This window comes from Lemur catta, chromosome 18 (assembly GCF_020740605.2).
Source record: "Lemur catta isolate mLemCat1 chromosome 18, mLemCat1.pri, whole genome shotgun sequence".
Taxonomy (NCBI): Eukaryota; Metazoa; Chordata; class Mammalia; order Primates; family Lemuridae; genus Lemur; species Lemur catta.
The window spans coordinates 33,791,272-33,812,977 of NC_059145.1; the positions used below are offsets into that span (position 1 = coordinate 33,791,272).

General features: G+C 36.8%; 1 protein-coding gene across 1 annotated transcript in view; it reads left to right on the forward strand.

Annotated features, from left to right (window-relative positions):
• Positions 1-21,706, forward strand: part of ERC2 (ELKS/RAB6-interacting/CAST family member 2) — a 421,277-nt gene that overhangs the window by 281,126 nt on the left and 118,445 nt on the right. The window contains exon 6 of the mRNA XM_045530462.1: positions 1,611-1,778. Coding sequence (XP_045386418.1) covers positions 1,611-1,778 — 168 coding nt within the window. The remainder of the gene's footprint in view (positions 1-1,610; positions 1,779-21,706) is intronic.

Sequence of the window (21,706 nt, forward strand, 5' to 3'; positions counted from 1 at the left end):
TGCAAACATTAAATTTAATGATGAAACATTGAAATTCTTCCCTTTCAGACCTGGAACAAGACAAAGGGGCCACTGTTACCACCATGCCTCTCTGTTTTTCTGCATGGCCTCTTTACATGTCTGGGGTGAGCTTCCTCACAGCATGGTGGTCACAGGTCTAACATGGTGACTGGCTTCCAGCGGGTAGAAGCAGAAGCTGCCAGTCCTTCCAAAGGCTAGAACTGGAACAGGCATCCTGATACTTCCGCTGTATTCAGTTAGTAGAAGCAAGTCATAGTCTGGCGCAGGTTCAAGAGGTGGGTAAATAAACTCCACCTATAGTTGTGAGGAGCAACATTTGTGTACAAGTAGGAAGGAATTAGTGGAAGTTGTCTCTGAAGATGATCTACCCTAACTCATATCAGATTGGCAAAAATGTAAAAGACTAGTGACAAATAAGATATTGGTAAACATATGGAGTGATTGGTGTACATACAAGCTGCTTGTGATCATGCAAATTAATATACTACCTTGGAAAACATTTTGGTTTTATCTAGTGAAATTGAAGATTTGCACGCTACGTGATCCAGCAATTTTAACTCGTAGATAGGCATTCAGGAAAATTGCTGTGTGTACCAGGTTACACATGTACAGAATAGCACTGTTAGAATAGCACTGTTTATGATAGCAAAAAACTTAGGAACAAACTGAAATGTCTATCAACAGCAGAATGGACAAATAAATTGTGGTGTAGTCTTACAATGGAATATTCTACGTTAGTGAAAATGAATGGAGACCATGTACAATAACATGACTTAATCTCCAGGACATAAGATTGAGTAGAAAAAAGCAAAAAAAAGAAGTACACAGTACAAATAAAGTTTAAAAACAAGCAAAACTAAATAGTATATTATTTATGGATGCAAAAATACATGGTAAGCCTCAAAGACAAGCAAGGAAATGGTAAACACAAAATTCAAGGTGGTAATTATTCCCAAATGGAGAGAGAAGGAGATAGAAATGGGATGTGACATGGATAATTCTAACGATCCTTTTTGGTGAATTGAAGGATGGATGTTTCTTTTATCATTTTTCCTTACACCTTATGTATATTTTATATCCTTTTGTATCTTCTCAGTATTTAATGTAATCAAAAGCAAAATCTCCAATGCTTACTTTTTTCTTTTTTGAGCATTCTCTTTTGTCAAATGATCCCCTTGAATGATCATTTGCACTATGGAACTGTGTCTTGCATTACTTAACCTATGTTAGTTCCCTATTGACCCTCATCAGGACTGTGGTAATAATAGACTTGGTGGTTTCCTGGATGAGTAGGTTTGGCCAGGAAGCCTTCATTCCATTGTGAACCTTGGTCGTCAGTGGGGTAACCTGCTGGCGGTCTGCTGACTTTACTGTTCTATTTGCTACACTCTCAGTGACCTTTACAGATGTTCCTTCAGACCCTGAAGACTCTGTGATTCCCAAGGCCATCTTCTAAGCAAACTCATGGCTTACCCATTGGACTAATGATCATTGGCTATTGAAAAATAGAGAGAAATCAGTAGTTGTCAAATGTAAAGGGGTAGGAGCAGCAGTTTGTAATTTCTTACAGTTTTGTTGTTGTTTTGCAGATTGATCAGCTGAAGCAGGAACTTTCAAAGAAGGAGTCAGAACTTCTTGCCTTACAAACAAAGCTTGAAACCCTTAGCAATCAAAATTCAGATTGCAAGCAACACATTGAAGTGCTTAAAGAGTCGCTTACTGCCAAAGAACAGAGGGCTGCCATCCTTCAGACTGAGGTAAGGCACTGTCTCGGAATTCGAGACAGCAGAGACGTTGAGTTGATACAAAATGTCCTACTTGACGGCTTTCCTCAGCAAACCCCTTACCCAAACTCTTGGGGCCAAATGTAGTTTGGAATTCAGATTTTTTTGGATTTTGGTAAGGTGCGATCCATTGCATGTGTCATAGATTGTGTAACACTGCAAAACACCCCATAAGCAAGCACATGAATATTTTTGCAGAAAAAAAAATTTCTCATAGTAAAATAGGACAAAGACTGTGTAAGTAACCTCTAATCAGTTGGTGTCAGGTTGTGCCACCAAAGGAGTTTGCTTCACATTTGGATATTTTTGTTTTTCGTTTTCCAGAATTTTTGGATTTGGGAACCACAGATAAGGGATTGGATCTGGAATGATTTCATTTTATCAAAAACCACAAAATAACTAGATGTCATCTACCTTACTTTGCTGTGCATTATCTGTATAGGTCACCCTATTGGCACTCATGGTACCAAGGGTTTCTTACTAAGGGATATCCTCAATTTTCAAGGTTCTGTATCCATTGAAGAAAGTTGGTGTTGTGTGAGTTTTGTGCAGGAAATGTTGGTTTTGTTATTTCTTGTTCATACTTAGAAGAAAAATAAATATGTTGGTTTCCTATTTTGTTGCTTATCCTCATTGGATTACATTTTTGGGCCTGTTAAGAAATGCAAAACACAAGCTAGTTGTTGTATAAATAGAGCAGTTATCAGAGTCAGTGGACAACAGCAAAGAATGTGATGAATCTCAGTTTTGTGTTGAGGTAGCGTGTTACGTGCGTTACTTTGGGAGAAGACAATCTAATTGACAGGCATGCTCTCTCTCAGGCTCTTCGAGCCATGTCTTTGCATGTATGTATTTAGGGTCTATGGGGAGTTTTGGATTTGCCTTAGGAGTTAATGAGGCCGTTGAGTAGATCTGTGCTCTCAGTCAAGGTGCAGAACAGCGTCCAGAAAAGGAAGAAAACGGGTTCTGGACTGGATAGGTCTTGCCATGGACCTGACTCTGCCACTGTGCATTTGGCCTTTGGCTGACAGGCAGTTACTAGATTGCTTCAAACCAAAACTATCACATTGGCCTCAATGATGTAGATATTTTCACATTTAAGAAATGTCATTTTCAGTTATATATAGTTTCATTGTGAATGTGAAGTCGTGGTTATTTTCTTTTTTAAGGCAAAAAGTTTAATCTTTGCTTTTAATTGGAAGGTGACTTGTATCTCCTTTGAGGAAGCAGCAGTGAATAGTGTCTAGAACTGTACTAATACTGTAGCCAGTTGTCACGGATGGCTGTTTAAATTTAAATTGATTAAGATTCATTGACATGTAAAATGTAATTCCTTAGTCACATTAGCTATTAAAGCTATTGTAAATACTATTATAAATAAGTATTTAATAGTCACACGTGGCCAGTAGCTTCTCTTAGACAGCTACAGAACATTTCTACTGACTAGCACTTGTCTTGAATAGAGGTTGACAAACTATGGCTTGTGGGCCAGATTGAGCCCTCTGCCTGTTTTTGTCAATAAAGTGTTAGTATTATTGGAACACAGCCACACCCATTCACCTACGTGTTGTCTTTGGCTGCTTTGGTGCTACAACAGCAGAGTTGAACATTTGTGACAAAGACTGTGTGGCCCACAAAGCTGAAAACATTGACTGTCTGGCCTTTTACAGAAAATCTTTGCCAACCTCTGGCATTGGGATTCTGTAGGAGGAGGGTTGAGTGGGCATTGGAACGCCCAGCTCCTCCCGTTTCTGGCTGTCGTACCCTAAATGGGGCCAGTGAGTTTGCTGCCCCCTGTGCTAGAGCACAAGTTTTTCTTCACTGCAGGTATTCACAAAGCAACTGATCGTACCCACATTTTGTCCGTAATGCCAGGATCACTGATAAAGTTAGTGTTTCCCTGTGTTGTGTAGGAGGGAATTTGAGAAGTAAGGCAGTCTGCTTGCCCAAACTGGCACTCAGGTTTCTTGGTGGCGCCTCTCCAGAAGGAAAGAAAGAGGACAGTCAGCTCAGAACTGCTTTTCCTCTCACCACCTTGCACGGCTGGGTGCTGTATTCCCCAGCCTCTTTCCCTTTTGTTCATCTTCCCGTCTTTTACCTCTGTCAGAGTAATGTAGTCCAAATTAGACCTATACATATTTCATGAAAAAGACAGTGGTGACATTATGTGGATAGCTTCCGTCCCACATTCAATAATTAAAATGACCCAATAAAGAAATGGTGCTTTGAAGTAAAAAAAAAATAATAATAAAATTATTCTTCCATGTGCAGAGAAAGTGAGATAATTTTCTAAGTCGTCTTCTTTGAAGTTGTGAGGGTGAGACTAATGATTTTATCAGCTGGAAACATCTGAGGAATTTTCTTTTTACCTTTTTTCTTCTTTTAAGATCTCTTTGTATATGGAAACGGAGGAGAAAATTATCTAATGATGTCCATCTCTTAGGGGAAGCAATTTAGGTTGAAATTAGCTGTAATTGTTGGATCACAGGTACAGGATTTTTGGCAGCAGGGCAGAGTATTTTAAAGTGATTTCTCCACTCTTCAGAATAGCAGAAGTAAATAAGAGACTCCCTATCTAACTCGAGGTGGGTGAGCAGTTGAGTATTCAGGAGATGAGATATGTTTCATTATGCCCCACAGCAAAAGATCTGAGTTGAAATTCATAAGAAAGACATGGTGCTCCTCCTCAGAGGAGGTTACATGTGATTGCTCCTTGCAATTTGATTCCTGAGTCATTCCTGAAAACTCTTGCCGAAACAGAAGAGAGCTCTCTCTAGAGTAGGAAGAGTCTTGCTGATTTCTCTGGAATATCTGTGCCATCAACTGGCTTAACAGTTCATTTTTGTAAGGAAGGTTTCTGCTACCAGGGAATTTGCATTTGGGAGGTGGTAGAATGAAGGGTGGGGTGAGAGGTGGGAGGTGAGTTGTCTGGGTTTGCGGCTATGTGGCTTGGCTCCTTGGTTGGTTTGTTTTAACTTGTACAAATGCCCAGACGCTCTTTGACATGTGTGCAGTAAATCAATGGAATAATAATTACACACACACACACACACACACACACACACACACACACACACACACACACACACACAGATACACCACGTAGCTCTTAACATAACATTTTACATTCTAAAATAGCTTCAAAGGACTCCAAGGGCCAAGTTTCTTATTTTGCTACTTCCCTTGATGTTTCCTATGTACCAACTCACCCCGTCCACCAACACATAAATTCTATAGCAGTAGGGAAAATAATGAATCAACTTTCTTTAGCACCTTGAATTTTTTCTGGATTTTAATGTATAATAACCAAGAATAATATACAGAAATTAGGAGGAATAAAGGTCTAGCATTTATTCTGTGATCTTAAGTAAAATGTTGAATGAAGCACAGCATTTAGAACAGGGAGATGTGTGTCCGTGCCCCAGCCTCCGTATTCAACAACTATGTGACACAGACAAGACTCGCACCCCTCTGAGCCTCTGTGTCACATGTTACAATCCATAAAATGGCAGTCATTGTGCCAGCCTGACATGTCCGTGTGAAAAGTGCTTCGATTATAGTCAAGGGTTACAGCTATAAATTGTGTTGTCATTGCTGTTATTATTATTACTGTTACTGTGTTTATCTTATCAGGATATTTGGACAAGTTGAACCTAAATACTCTGCCTCACTTTTTGTTTTATCATCCATTCTATGCTTTAGATTTAAGGATCTCTTTTGAATTTTTGGCAAGTGCATTTATAGACCCCAGACTTTCATATTTCAATTGAGTTACTTGTTTATGTCTTAGAACTATATGGAGAAAAATATACTATGAAAGTAACCATCTATTTTGCTCTATCCCCAAATTAAGAGATTTATTTCTGTTTTCTGGCAAGTACAACTTTCCCCAACTCAGCATGATTTCCAGACTTCCAGACAACTATTTTACATGTTTTTTCGAAGATGTGTTATATGACAGTGGCACACAGTGCTCACTTTCATATTAATTTCTGTTCCAAATAAGTCAGGGAAGGGTTCTATTTGTCTAAGAGTAGACACTTGAGAATCTGTTAATCAACAGAGACTGCAGGAGCTTTGTGTGTATGCAGGAAGAGGCTTCATATGCAGGTTGGGGTAGTGGCAGCTGCATAGCAAGGGTTCATAACTTTGTTAAAAAATATAATCAATACAGATGAGAATCTCATGCAGTGTATGAGCCATTCCCTGAAAGAATTCACCTTGGCACGAACACACTCATATTCACGTGCAGTCATGTATTTAATTCCAGACAGTTCATAGATGCTCAGAAGCATTTCCAAGAACTTCACATTAATGATTTTTGCCCTAGGGACTTCATGAATCTTCTTATTTAAGACATTTTTTTTTAATGCCAACTATGTGCCAGATATGGTTCCTGCCCTCATGGAGCCGACATTCTATTGGGCATATGGATATATGACAGAGAACTGAGTTATAGTTCCATAAACTCCCAGTGATTCCATTACCACTGGTTACTCATAGTTTCACACAGAATCTTAACTGGACATTTTCTTTCTTTTGTTGTCTGAAAGCACGTAAGTAAAGGAAGGAAAGAGGACACAAAGAAATAAATGTTTAACTCCTGTGAAGACTAAAGTATGTAAACTGTTCAAAATATCTATTTCTCTAATTGAAGATGAATACTGATAAGGTGATTACCCTAATAATATTAAGACTTTAATTTTTTTTTTTTTTTTATGAGACAGAGTCTTGCTCTGTTGCCCGTGCTAGAGTGAGTGCCGTGGCGTCAGCCTAGCTCACAGCAACCTCAAACTCCTGGGCTTAAGCGATCCTCTTGCCTCAGCCTCCCGCGTAGCTGGGACTACAGGCATGCGCCACCATGCCCGGCTAATTTTTTCTATATGTATTTTTAGTTGGCCAGTTAATTTGTTTCTATTTTTTAGTAGAGACGGGGTCTCACTCTTGCTCAGGCTGGTCTCGAACTCCTGACCTCGAGCGATCCACCGGCCTCGGCCTCCCAGAGTGCTAGGATTACAGGTGTGAGCCACCGTGCCTGGCCACGACTTTAATTTTTGATTAAAGCTGACCCTCTTTGAGGTCACAGTCAAGCAACTTAGTTCTCCTTTTTGAGTAAGGGGGTGCTATTTGTGCAGTTACAGACACTTCGCTAGCTTCATTGTTTTAGGAGTTACTGCACGTACTTGGAAATACTTCACACAGACCTTCCCTCAATCTGTGTACATCAATGAGGTGTCATTTGATACTATTTTATTGAGCATCTACAATGTACTAGGTGCTGGGCAAGGTAGGGACCCATAATTTCAGGAGCTGATAGTCCTGGCCTTTTATTAATAAATTTAATTTTGCCCAGATGTCTACTTAGTATCTTATGGCTGCTAAGCTGAGTCCCAGGAATTGTGACTAAGTGTTTTCTGTGTGATACTTTTGAACATGACTTACCACCCGTGAAGTTGGTATTGTTGCCTACTTTTTTAAGATGAGGAAATAGAGGCTCAGAGAGGATGTGTAGCTTGTTCAGGTCATACAATGGTGAAAGACAGTGGCTGGGTTCCCAAGCTCTGAGCTCTTTTAGCATGAATTTAGTGCTTTCCATGAGGGTCCCAGTTGGTTGAGGGCTTCCACTGTGTCAGGGATACAATGAACACCAATGTGATGCGTGTACACGAATTAGTCCTGAAAAGCCAATATCTCCTTTAATCTTAATGGCAAAGTTTGTGGCAAGTTTTATAATTCTGTCTTAACAGGTGAGTTCACTGGAGTTTTCAAGAATGCTTGCTAGGTGCAACCCTGTATTGGCTAAGAAAGGGGGTAAGAATGAATAACTCTGGGGCTTAAATCTGCATGGTAAGATTATAGCTATAATAATTGTAACACTATGGCCATAATAATGAAGGATATTGCCCAAACTCTAGGGAGGGTACTATTTTTATAGAAGTTTAGAATCCTAGTATGTTAAGGAGCATTTATTCTATAAAAATGTAGTTTTTATTTCTTTAAAGATTTTTATAATTGTATACATGCACACACATACATATACATATATTCATACATGCATGCACATTATGTACGAACAAGTAAAAGAATGGCCAACAGTATACTGCTGTATTTTCTATGCTACACATGCACATGGTATACATTTATAATATAACACATTGAATGTATTTTTAAAGCAGCAATGATCATTTCTTCAGGGAGGTTGTATAAGGTGCTGGTGGAGGAGGAGGTGTTTTCTGACCCTGTGCCAGCATCTTTTGGTCTCTGAGTCACAGATGACTCAGTGTGATAACACAAGAGAGCAGACTTGGGCTGTCAATTTACAAGATGAATCATAAAAACCAAGCTTTTGACAATGACAATGTAGTAATGTGGAGAAAAGAATACATTTTGTGTGTCCTTATTTCTCAGTTTATTTGCATTGAGATGGGCCCTCTGCCCCACTTTATGGTAAAGCTACAACTCCTGGGCAAAGGTCACCATGACAAGGAGTTGGGAATGCTGTGTGGGACTGTGGGACTACATGCATTCACACGGGGCTTTGCAAACTGTTCTGGATCTTTAAGGAACTACTCATTCTTTGGGACCAACACACTTGGAGCAAAGGAGTTTTTAAATGGATAGAAATAATATTGGTCACAGTATATATATGGTGGGATTTATGAGGAGTGATCCTTTACTTTTTCTTTAATTGGCATGTAATAATTGTACATATTTATGAGGTAGAGTGATACTTTGATACATGCATACAGTGGACATTGATCAATTCAGGGCAATTAGCATATCTATCACTTTGAACATTTATCATTTCTTTGTGTTAGGAACCTTAAAAATCCTCTCTTCTAGCTATTTGAAATATGGGATAAATTATTATTAACAGTAGTCATCCCACAGTGCAGTAGAACACTAGAATTTATTCCTCCTACCTAACTGTAATTTTGTATTCACTAACTAATCTCTCCCTGTTCCTCCTCCCTCACTTGCCAACCTCTAGTAACCAGTTTACTTTTAAACAATAATTTCAGTTTTCTTTTTCACCTCCTGCTGTCGTCGACTGGCAAGCAGTAAAGTCCTTTTTAATCACTTCAGTTCAGCCTTCAAAGGATAATATTTAAATGTCCTTTTTGAGGTAGACTTTTGTTTAATGTTCTCCATGATCACAATGTTTAAAATTGAGGTGCTTTTTGAAAAAGTTAGTAGCCTACAAGAAAACCAACTTTTAAGGCTGTCCAATTGCCCCAGTGCCATTTAGGGTGTATTGTCTCACTTTCAAGACTTGCAGGGAATGTCTTTAAAATTAATAAATTAAGGGACTTGGTGAAAAAATATACAAAACAAAGCCCCGGTGTCATTTGTGTTTTTCCTCTCTAATCCTGCTGTTGGCTTCACATTTTAAAATGTTTTTATTTGACAGGGAAAGGCATCATTTGAAATTTTTATTGATAACACTCTTAACTGCAAGAAAAAGACATAAACCTGCAAAGCAGTAACTATCATGGTGGCCACAATTGGGAGGTCTGCAAAATGGTTTATTACCAGTAGAAAAAAAAATGCTGGGAACCACAGTTGTTACAGAGGTCACCACCTCTGCTACGTGCATTTTATTTTTTTCCCTTTTCATTTTGAGAGTATGGATGATGGCAGTGCCAAACTACACACTTCCCCCTCCCCTAATGTCTCTGGGCTTTGTTTTGATTCTCTCTTTATTAATGATGTGAAAACTTTTGGGTCACATAAAAATGAGCCAAGGTCAGGCTTTGTGAACGTCAGAACGCTGAAATGTCCTTGTATCTAGCAAATGAAGGAATTGTCTAAAGGGGCCACCTTTGACTTCCTAAGCTTTTTAGCTATTTTACAGATTTTAGCTATCTGGGTGAACTTTCCAAAGCAGACTCATACCATTGCTTTCTAAAGGTAAAACATGAAAGGCCCGTGATAGACAAATTAAAATGTGATGGAAAGGAACATCTCAAGTTTGTTATAAAACCTTTTTATGGTTGTGCTGTGGCCATTTCTGGACTATTAAAGGATGGTGCAGGGAGATACAGACATCATTTTGCTCCATAGGTCAAGAGTCTAGCACTTCTGTTGTTGTTATTGTTTTTCAGGCTTTCAGAGAATGCCTTATGTAACACCTTGTTAGGATAAAATTGCTTTTGACTTTATAAACACAGGTGTTCAGTTTGAATCTTAATGAACTGTGAAATACGTAGATGTCTAAAAGGAAATTCTATAAATTGTGAACATGGCTCTGTCAGCACACTAAATGGATTAGGAAAATTCATTGTCTGCCCAGTAACTGAACACCAATGTGATGTGTGTACTTGAATTAGTCCTGAAAAGCCAATAAAATGGAGGAAGAAAGTAGAGCCTCGGAGATGTTGATTGTGTGGGTTCCCCCACCACAAATGAGTGCTGGTGCAGAAGGGCTGGGAAATCAGAATGGCTATTCAGAGGAAGGCCAAGAAGGAATACATATGAGCAGACAACACAGAATTTATAGAGTAAAACCACAAACACCTTATTTTCCATTGTACTAAAATAATGATATTTTACAGTACTCTTTTTGTATGTAATTCTGCTTTCAATTTTATATTGTTACTGCAACTCAAATCTCATTATGTGTGTTCCAACAAAAATCCTTTTTTAATCAAAAACTTTCCAAACCTTAGCCCACTGTCAACGTAGTTTTGAGCGACTTACTGTTCTAGTGGAACAAAAGAATTTGGCCCTTCTTTTTGAGCTCGTTGGGATGTTATTTGACCTGTGTGGCTAAACGTGTAATTAAGATAACTGAATCATTTTAATTTGTACATTAAATCCCTTCATAATCGGTATCCATTGTTTTGGGGTCTAGAGATACGGGGTCAGAGCTCTTTGTTTTCTTTGAAAGAAATAGATCGTTAGTGCTTTTGTTTGGTTATACTTCTGTTTCAAAAAGCCATTGTCCATACATTAAGTGCAACTGGAAGCGACAAGGTCCAATTAGCCAATCGTCTATGAGAAAATACATGTCCACTGCTAAGTGTTACTTACTGGTAAATGGTTTGCAGGGAGAAAAGAGTGTATTTCTGTCATGTCTGTGAGAAGCTGAGTTGCCTCTTTAAAAAGGAGATGACAGAATTTAGGAGGAGGGAAATCCAACAAAACTCTCACTGACCCCCAAGCTCACATTCTTTTCTTTTTTAAAATGAATTTTATGGAAAACAGAATTTATTAAGTACTTCCATTCACTTTTCTTTTTTGGGGGGTACCGTTTGGAAATAATCAGTTTACATAGTGATTATGTTCTCCTGACACTGGATCCCCATATGTAACACTTGCCTCTGTTCCTCTGGAGAAAGGCTAACATTTGCTGTAGTTGGGTTTCTTTATGTGTATTTACACAGCAAACCAAAATGTAAAGAGAGAAGTTAAATAGCAGGGCTTCTGCAAGAATATTTTACCCATTCTCATATGAACTTTTTTCTTTTTAAAAATTAAGTACAGATATTTGTTCCATGTAGACATATACTTCCCTCCATTTGTTTTATTTAAAAAACTGGGAGAAATACAACTCAAGGTAATATGTTGGGTAGATAAGAATCATTTTAACTCTAGGAGTTTGGTTTTATTGTAAGTGTTTCTATCTTGGAGACTGTGAAATTTATTTTATTGTGTTTATTTTTTCATTTTCAAATGTAGGTGATTTCTTAAATCCTTATGACTATAACAGAACAATCTTTGGCCCCTACAATACACATTGGCCGTTCTTAATTTGAAACTGGACAGATTGTAAGTTCTGTCATTAAGATTTGGTCAAATGTGAAGGAAAAGAGAAGATCCCACTCCTCATTTCCCGTGTGTGACTTCTTTGCCCAGTGCCAGCAATGCCAGGACCGGAAGGGCCAGCACTCACCACAGCGATGACCACCTTTTGCAGCTTTTCTGAGAGTAGTGCAGGGCAAAGGGAAGAGCATGATCAGATGGGGACACAGAAATACTTGGGTCTACCAGAGACCTACCTGTCACCCAGGCAGTGACTTGAGGATTTGTCAACTCTGCAACCTCACTCTTATCCAAAGTCAAAAAATACATTTGGGTAAAGACATACATTAATTTTAAAGGTTTAATTTAGAAAAACTTAAATCACATTTGTACTTTGCTGTGCACGTGTGTGTGTGTGTGTAAGAGCAAAAGATACAGGGCACTTAGATATAGAAATTAGATGTACAGGTGTATTAGATGATCATTTTGGTAACCTTTTTATTGGCTCTCCCATATGTTATTTATAAAGTGCCTACTGTGTGCTAAGCATGGTGCTAGGTGCTGGGGATACAGAAATAAACAAGAAACAAATGATACCAACATTACTACCTATAATGTGATTATTGAAAAAAAAAAGTTTAAGAATTGTTTGTAGTTCTTTTTGTCCTTGAGCATCCATCCATCAGGATTGATTCACGGAAGATTCAGTCTAGGGGACTCTTGGTTGCCTGACAGAGCAAGCCCCCAAAGACCTTGAGCATATAAGAGCACCTCTGGGTACCAAATGAAAAGTAGAGCTTATGTAGGTGCTTGGAGCCCTTTTCACTTACAAATCCTCTGTTTTTTACCTTTTCAAATTTATTTTTTAAGAATAGATAACATTTTACGTTCTTATCATGTATACCATGTTTTGAAATACATATACATTGTGAAGTGGTTAAATCTAGCTAATTAACACATGCATTACCTCACATAGTAATTTTTGTGGTTAAGAGCACGTAACATCCACTCTCCTCACCTTTTTCAAGAATACCATATATCATCATTAACTATAGTCACCTTCCTGTACAATAAATCTCTTGAAATTCATTCCTCTTGTATACGTGAAAATGTAATTATGCATTCTTTGACCAACATCTCTCCATTCCCCACTCTCTTAACCACTCCAGCCTCTGATAACCACTATTCTACTCTCTACTTCTACGTGATCAGCTTTCTTAGATTCCACATATGAGTGAGATCTTGCTATACATGTCTTCTGGTGCTCGCTTTATTTCACTTAACTTAATGTCTTCCCGGTTTATCCATGTTGCTGCAAATGGCAGGGTTTCATGTTTTTTTTTTTTAATGGCTGAATAGCATTTCATTGTGCCTGTATACCACATTTTCTTTATCCATTCATCTGTTGATGGATGCCTAGGTTGATTCCATATCTTGGCTATTGTGCATAGTGCTGTGATTAAACATGGGAGTGAAGATGTCTCTTTGACATACTGATTTCAACTCTTTTGGACATATACCCAGTAGTGGGAATCCTGGATCATGTGGTAGTTCTCTAATTTTTTGAGGAGCCTTAATACTGTTTTCCATATGGATGTACTAATTTACATTCCTACCAACAGTGTGTAAGAATTCCCTTTTCTTCACGTCTTTGCCAGCACGTTATCCTTTGTCTTTTTGATAATGAACAGTCTTACTGGGGTGAGGTGATATCTCACTGTGGTTTTGATTTGCATTTCCCAGATGATTAGTAATATTGAGCATTTTTTCATATTCCTGTTAGCCATTTTTATGTTGTCTTTTGACAAATATCTATTCAGGTATTTTGCTCATTTTTAACTGAGTTTTTAAAATTGAATTCTTTATGTATATTGGATCTTAGTCCCTTGTTGGATGAATGGTTTGCAAATATTTTCTCTCCTTCTGTAGGTTGTTTCTCCACTTTGTTGATTGTTTCCTTTGCTGTGCAGAGGCTTTTTAGTTTGATGTAATTCCATTTGTCTGTTTTTACTTTTGTCACTTGTGCTTTTCAGTTCTTATGCAAAAAATCCTTGTCCAGACCAAAGTCATGAAGTGCTTCTCCTATGTTTTCTTCTAGCAGTTTCATAGTTTTGGGTATTTTAGGTAAATCTTTAGTCCACTGTGAGTTAATTTTTGCATATGGTGAGAGATAAGGGTCTAGTTTCGTTCTCCTAGTTTACATAGCACCATTAACTGAAGAGACTGTCCTTTATCCATTGTGTGTTCTTGGCACCTTTGTTGAAAATCAGTTGGCTGTAAATGTGTGGATTTGGTTCTGGGCTCTCTATTCTGTTCTATTGGACTATGTGTCTGCTTTTATCCCAATACCAAGCTCTTTTGGTTACCATAGCTTTATAGTATACTATGAAGTCAGGTAGTGTGCTGTCTCTGGTTGTTCTCTTTGCTCAAGATTGCTTTGGCTTTTCAGGCTCTCTTGTGGTTCCATACAAATTTTAGGATCTTTTCTATTTCTGTGAAGAATGTCATTGGTATTTTGATAGGGATTGCATTGAATCTGTAGCTTGCTTTGGGTAGTATGGACATTTTAACAACAGTAATGTAAGTCTTTCAATCCATGAACATAGGTTATCTTTGCATTTATTTGTGTCTTTTTCAATTTCTTTCAGCAATATTTTATAGTTTTCATTGAGATTTTTTACCTCATAATTTAAGTTTATTTCTAGGTATTTTATGTATTTTATGTATTTTTGTGGCTATTGTAACTGGGATTGTTTTCTTGATTTGTTTTTCACATAGTTCACTATTAGTGTATAGAAATGCTATGATTCTTGCATATTGATTTTGTAACCTGCACCTTACTAAATTTGCTTATTCTAACAGCTTTTTTGTGGAGTGTTTAGGGTTTTCTCTCTCTATAAGATCATGTCATCAGGAAACAGACAATTTAACTTCTTCTTTTCTAATGTAGATATCTTTTATTTCTTTCTCCTGCCTAATTTCTCTGGCTGGGACTTCCAGCACTATGTTGAATAGAAGCAGTGAAAGTGGGCATCCTTGTCGTGTTTCAGATCTTGGAGGAAAAGGTTTCAACTTTTCCCTATTCAGTACGGTGTTACCTCTGGGTTTGTCATATATAGCCTTTACTGTGTTGAGGTACATTCATTTTATACCTAATTTGCTGAGAGTTTTTATCATGAAGCGATGTTGAATTTTGTCAAGTGCTATTTCTGCATCGATTGAAAAGATCATATGGTTTTTGTTCTTCATTTTGTTAATGTGATGTATCGCATTTATTGTTTTGCATATGTCTAACCATCCTTGCAGCCCTGGGATGAATCCCAGTTAGTCATGGTGAATGATCTTTTTAATGTGCTTTTGAATTTGGTGTTCTAATATTTTGTTGAGGATTTTTGCATCTTTGTTCATCAGGGGTATTGGCCTATAGTTTTCTTTTTCTGCTGTGTCCTTGTCTGGTTTTGGTATCAGGGTAATGGTGACTTTGTAGAATGAGCTTGGAAGAACTCCGTCCTTTCTAATTTTTTGGAATAGTTTGAAAAGAATTGGCATTAGTTCCTGTTTAAATGTTTGTTGGAATTGAGCAGTGAAGCCATCAGGTCCTGGGATTTTCTTTGATGGGAAACTTTTTATTACTAATTCAATCTCCTTACTTATTACAAATCTATTCAGATTTTCTATTTCTTCGTAGTTCAGTCCTGGTAGGTTGTATGTGTTCAGGAATTTATTCATTTCTTCTAGGTTTTCCAATTTGTTAGAGTATAGTTGTTCATAATAGTATCCCATAATAATATCCTGTTAGATATCTGTAATATGTCTTTTTTCATCTCTGATTCTATTTAGTTAGGTCTTTTTTTTCCTAGTCTAGCTAAAGATTTATCAGTTTATCTTTTCAAAAAACTGACTTTTTTGTTCATCTTTTGTGTTGTTGTTTTAGTGTCTCTGTTTTATTTATTTCTGCTCCAATCTTTATTATTTCTTTCCTTCTAATTTTAGGTGTAGTTTTACTTACAAACTCTTGAATTTTCAAGGGCACTTTCTTGGATAAAGTCTTCGATATAGGTTGCATAGGACACATAAATACAATCTCATTCTTCAGGGACATTGTAGTCTAGCTAGGGATTTCAGTACAGTGCCACACTTGAGTGTTTAACCTTTTACTGACTTAATATTTATGTAAGAGGAAAGCTTCATGCAACATAAGCTTTATGAAGAAAAGGACCTTTTGGCTTTTTCACTGGGGTATATGAGCTCTGAGAGCTAATACTTGGCATGATATAGGAACTTCAAAAACATTTCTTTGATCTATTATAGTAAACCATTGCTCTCTTGTATCAGTGGACATGTCCAATTTTTAGGTGATTCTTTAATATTAGTACTAGGAGAAAACATGGATTAACTGCCCTATAACTTAGATGTGGGCAAAATTTTCTTAACTATGAATCAAAATCTAGCAATAATGTATAAGATTGAAAAATTAGATAACAAAAAATAAAGACTTTTTACATGGCAAAAATTATAGAGTAAAAAACATATAACAACTTGGGTAACAAATTGCTGCAAATAAAGGATTCATATCTCTAATAAATAAAGGTTTTAAAAATAGAGACCAAAGGGCCAACAACGCTATAGAATAATGGGCCTGATATAGAGACAGTAGGCAAAAAAATAAATATAAATGGTGCCTAATTAATGATGCTCAACCTGACACATGTTAATAGAAATGCATATTAAAACCACATTGAAAAATCACTCTTCACTTATTGGATTGACAGAAGTCCAAAGGTTTGAAGCATACTCTTTTGGCAAGACTGTGAGGGAAATTAGTCCTCTATTAATGTTCGGAGTAATGCAAAATGGTATATTCTCTGAGGAGAATTTGGCAACATCTAACAGATTACATGTGTTTACCTTTGATTTGCAATCCCAATTCTAGAAATAGATCCCAAAGATACACTGGCAAAAATACAAAACATCCGAGGCTGTTCATTGTAACAGTATTTGCAATAGCATAAGACTAGAAACAACCAAGATGTCTTCTAGGAGAGGACTGATTAGCTAAATAATTGTAATCCACCACATGGAATACTATGTAGCTGTAAAAAAGATGAAGAATATCTCAGTATACTGATGTGGAGTGATCTCTGGGATATTTTGTTACATAAAAAAAATGGGTCCAGGCAGGTGGGAGGGCATGGAGGGGATGGGTAAACTCATAACTAATGAGTGCAGAGCGCACTGTCTGGGGATGGGCACACTTGCAGCTCTGGCTTAGGTGATGCAAAGACAGTATACGTAATCAAAATGTTTGTACACCCATAATATTCTGAAAAAACAATGGTGAACAGGAAAAAAGAAAGGGCGATGAAAATTGTGTGGGGTATGCTTCTGTTTGCCTAAGAGATTGAGGGAATGCAAATATATATATAGGAATGTATACATTTGCTTATGTTTTTAAAAAAATGAGATAAAATTAATAAAATTAAAAACAAAAGTCAGAAGGTAGCAGAATGGAGTGGACAGAGAGAAGTAAAACCTCTTTGAATATACCTTGTTTTATAGATATGACTTTGAAACCATTTAAATATTTTGCATAATTATAAAGCAAAATTAAATCCTCAAAGGCAATCTTTGAAAAATTAAAAGGAAAATGAAACAAACCTATCTGTGTTATCTGAGTAGTGGTATAACCATACAAATCAGATTAACTGCAAGTGACTTTAAAACACAGTACTTTGAGAGCACATCTGTAGCGGGGTACAGTCTAGGACAAAAGGAAATGTGAAAATTCTGGAACTTTTTTTCTGTAATTGTATCATTCATTGTAGTATGGGTATTGTTAGTCTAAGACAGGTGTGTGTGAAGAGTGGGATAAAACAAATGTGTGTTTCTGTTGGTGTTATTAAGAGCTTGGACTTTCAGCATGGGACAAAGGAAATACATAGGCAAAAGATACACTGTAGTTCTAGATTTGGAGTATCAGTATGTATGAACTCGTGATCTATTTCATATTTAAAAAGAAATATATATTTCAAACATAATATAGAGGATAACATGTTTTGTATATTATACATATACAAATATGATATGTATTTTTTATATATATGATAATATATATCTTAGCTATGCCCCTGAAAAGTTGTGGAAACAATGACCAGTTTGTCATTGGTCATTGAGCATTTGTTGCGTTGAGCAACAAAATCGTAAAACTGAGCCAACTGGGGAAATTTAAAGGTTGAACTGATGATACTAAGGAATCTTAGGTAAATTTTTTAAGGTATGATGATGGGACTTTTAAAATAAGAAATCTGTGATGTGCACCGTCTAGGGGATGGACATGCTTGAAACTCTGATTTGGGGGGGGGGGGCAAGGGCAATATATGTAACAATGAGCATTCCTTGTATCAAATTATACTGTTTTCCCACTAAAGGCCTTTGTAAAAATTGCTAGGTCCATGCTGGGACAGGAAATGATGCCTAGAACATTTTGTCATGTCAGAAAGCAGGGAAAATACCAAAACACTGACAGGTCATGTCAAAAGGACTCAGGGCCAGATAAAAAGATGCACTCTCTCTGGCCGAAGAATTTGAGCACAAATAGCACATAAAATATGCTTGAAGCTATGACTTCAGAATAACTATTTGAAAAAAAAAAAAGAAAAATTAAACTCTTTTGTAGATTCTAAGGAACCAACTGATTGTTTTTGAAACTGGTGAATAAAGGAAAAGAATTGAGCGTTCATCATAATGTTTTAAATACAGATTACACTTCAGGGTAATCAAAGCATTGACAAGGCAAAGATTCTCTATTATGGAAGCATTCCAGGAATGATAGACTGTCACCATTTTTAACCTCTAATGATTTAATGGATCTGGGGATTAAGTTTCAATGGATGTCACATCAAATATTACCTGTCTCCTGAAAGAAGTTTGCTCTGTTGCTGATGAAGCAGTCTTGCCAGGAAAACAAACTTGAATCTTACTGGAAATACAGAGGCTAGAGAGGAACTCGGCAAACAACCCCACAGGGATGCAGTGAACAAGCTCCTCATCATGGGAAATTCTAGTAGCACAGATGACTCTGTTTTTTTAAGTTTTTGCTTTTTAAAAAATGGCAACAAAAAATTTCAAGAAAAAAGAGAGGTAGAGAAGGCACCTATAGATTAAAAAGACTTAAAGAGACATCAGTCAATCATAATGTATGGACTTTGTTGAGATGGTGAGTCAGATAAACAAAATCGTGAAACTGTGAGCCTACTGGGGAAATTTAAAGGTTGAACTGATGATACTAAGGAATCTTTGGTAAATTTTTTAAGGTATGATGATGGGACTTTCAAAATAAGAAATCTGCGATGTGCACCGTCTAGGGGATGGACACGCTTGAAACTCTGATTTGGGGGGGGCAAGGGCAATATATGTAACCTAAACTTTTGTACCCCTATAATATGCTGAAATAAAAAAATTTATAAAAAAAATTAATAAATGTCACTGAAAACTCAAAAAAAGAAATCTTTATCTTTCAAAGTTATATACTAAAATATTTATAGATGAAATATAATATCTGGGATTTTATTTAAAATAATCAGGTGAGTGGCGAGAGTGGAGTAGATGAAGTGAGAGAAGCTATGAGTGGATACTTGTCAAAGTTGAGAAACGGGTACATGGAGTTCATTTTATTTATTTTCTCTACTTTTGTAGATGTTTGATTTTTATATGATAAAACATTAAAAATGAAATAAAAATAAATGAGTCAGTTGCCTGCATGGGCTCTTTGAATTTCATTCCCAGTGACATAGATAAGCCACAAGAAGTCTCCCACCTCCCACTTCATGTCCTCATTTATACAGATGTTGCCGCTAAATAATTCTAAACATGACGGTGACCATAAAGATGATTTCAGATCTTTGATTGAATCAGCTAAAGCACACTTTCAGCAGGAAAAAGTCTTATTTTAACTTTTTGCAGTTTTTCTGAGTCTTTGTTTTTATGAGGGGTTAATTTGGATGTAAAAGACCTAGAAGCAAGCATTGGGAAATCTGATAGGGAAGCTGAATCAGTTGGGTTTTTTTATGTTGAAGGTTTTGGAAATCTTTTTTCAATCTCGCCAGTCGCCATAAGACTTTGCAGCTGGCTGATGTCAGGGACCTGCTGATGACTCATTCCATTTAGTCAGGGTCAATTCTCGATAACTCATTCCATTTAGTCAGGGTCAATTCTCGATAACTCTCCTGGAAGTGCCTTGGGCCGCCAGGCAGAGATGATGGCCATACGACTTTTGCTTGACATCATTTCTTTTACCCCCATTGGTGGGTATCAGTCACGGGGGGAACTAATTTCTGTTTTACTCTCAGTTCAGAAGTTTGGAAAACTTTATTTTTCCTGCTTGGATTCTTCCATTAATCTTACAATGCCGGTGTTTTCTGGTTAGTAAAACATGACTCCGACTCAAAGAATGCAAAATATTTGTCCTACATATTTTAGAAAGAGAGAATATATAAAAGATGAAACACAGGGAGTAAGACCCTATTAATTTTATTTTCTTCTTTCTCCATGCTAAAGCACATTCGATGTGGACTTGTTAGAGTATGCCCATGTGTGTTTTGTAAATTGAGTTTATCTAAATCCCAGTCTAGAAGAAGTAAGCCCGTTTTCACTATTCTTTCTCTAGAAAGTGAATTTCAAAGTAAAACCATATGTTGGATGAAATACAATAGAGCTAAGATCATTATCAAGACATCTTAATGTGCTGTAGATTTGCAAACATAAAAAAGAAAAGGAAGCTCATTAATTTATGTAAGATTTGAGAGAGAATTAAGATAGCCAGTTTGAAAATATTTCTTTTTGTTCAGTTATAGAATTTATATTAAGTTCCTGGCAAGCTCATTTCCAATTCTTTTCTTTGTGTTTAGACACATTTGTCATCTCCATTTCTCCCCATATTTTTAGGTCCTGGTGGACATTTATTGGTGCTCATAATCCTTGGCTGATGTGACCTCTATCATTTTATCTGCTTTTCTTTAGCATAATACTTGATCCTAAGTTACTTAAGGATGGAGCTTTGTTGTCTTATATTTCTTCTGCAATCTATACTTTTATTCGGTTTCCTGTCTTTAGCTACTGTACATGTGAGTTTATATCAAAGAATCTTGACAAGATTTGGGAGTGTTGCAGAGCCTAGGAACAGGTTGCATTGACTGACCACTATGGAAAAGTGAATATAGCTTTGCATTTATTCGTATCTTCATAATGCTTTGCTGTCAAGCTGGTCCTTTAGAGATGAGTTATTACATAAAGCCTTATCCTGGGTGTTGTATTAATACTACCTACAAGCTGAAATTTGTAATTCAAGTCAGGAATATCTCTAAAATACATAGTTCTTATTTTTACTTAAAACTAATGCTTTATATTGATGACTAATATAATTCAAATATTTTTCCTTTAGATGCTTGTAATCAGAAAAATCAGTAGAATGAAGTCACTGATAGAATTAATGCAATTTAACACATTTTGCCAACAGGAAGTCTTATGTCATTAAGAATAAAGTAGTAGTAGCATATAATATTTATTAAACACTAACGGGTGCAAAGCCCTTTCACAAGGTCAAATAATCCTCCAGTCAGTCCTGTGAGGTTGGTACTACCTGAATCTGATGGGCTTTCTTATTTTATAAAACTTTCGTATGTGCAGAGTGGCCATAGAATGGATTTTAACAATCATCTGTAATACATATTGACTGAGAAACCCTGGGGTAAGTTATCCTCGTCCTTAGGATGTTCCCACATACAGACCCAGAACCAAACATAACACTAGAGAATAAGGTCAATAATAAAGGTGGAAACAAAGAACTATAAAACCCCCAGAGATTAATGTGCCTGCGGTGGAGGAGTCAAGACAGGCATTACAGAGGAGGAGACATGTGGCATATTGGACATATTATATCTCATACCACAGAAATACCAAGGATCATAAGAGACTATTTATGAACAACTATACTCCAACAAATTGTAAAACCTAGAAGAAATGAATAAATTCCTGGACACATACAATCTACCAAGATAGAACTAGGCAGAAATACAACATCTGAACGACCCATACCAAGTAAGGAGATTGAATTAGCAATAAAAAGTTTCCCATGAAAGAAAAGCGCAGGACCTGATGGC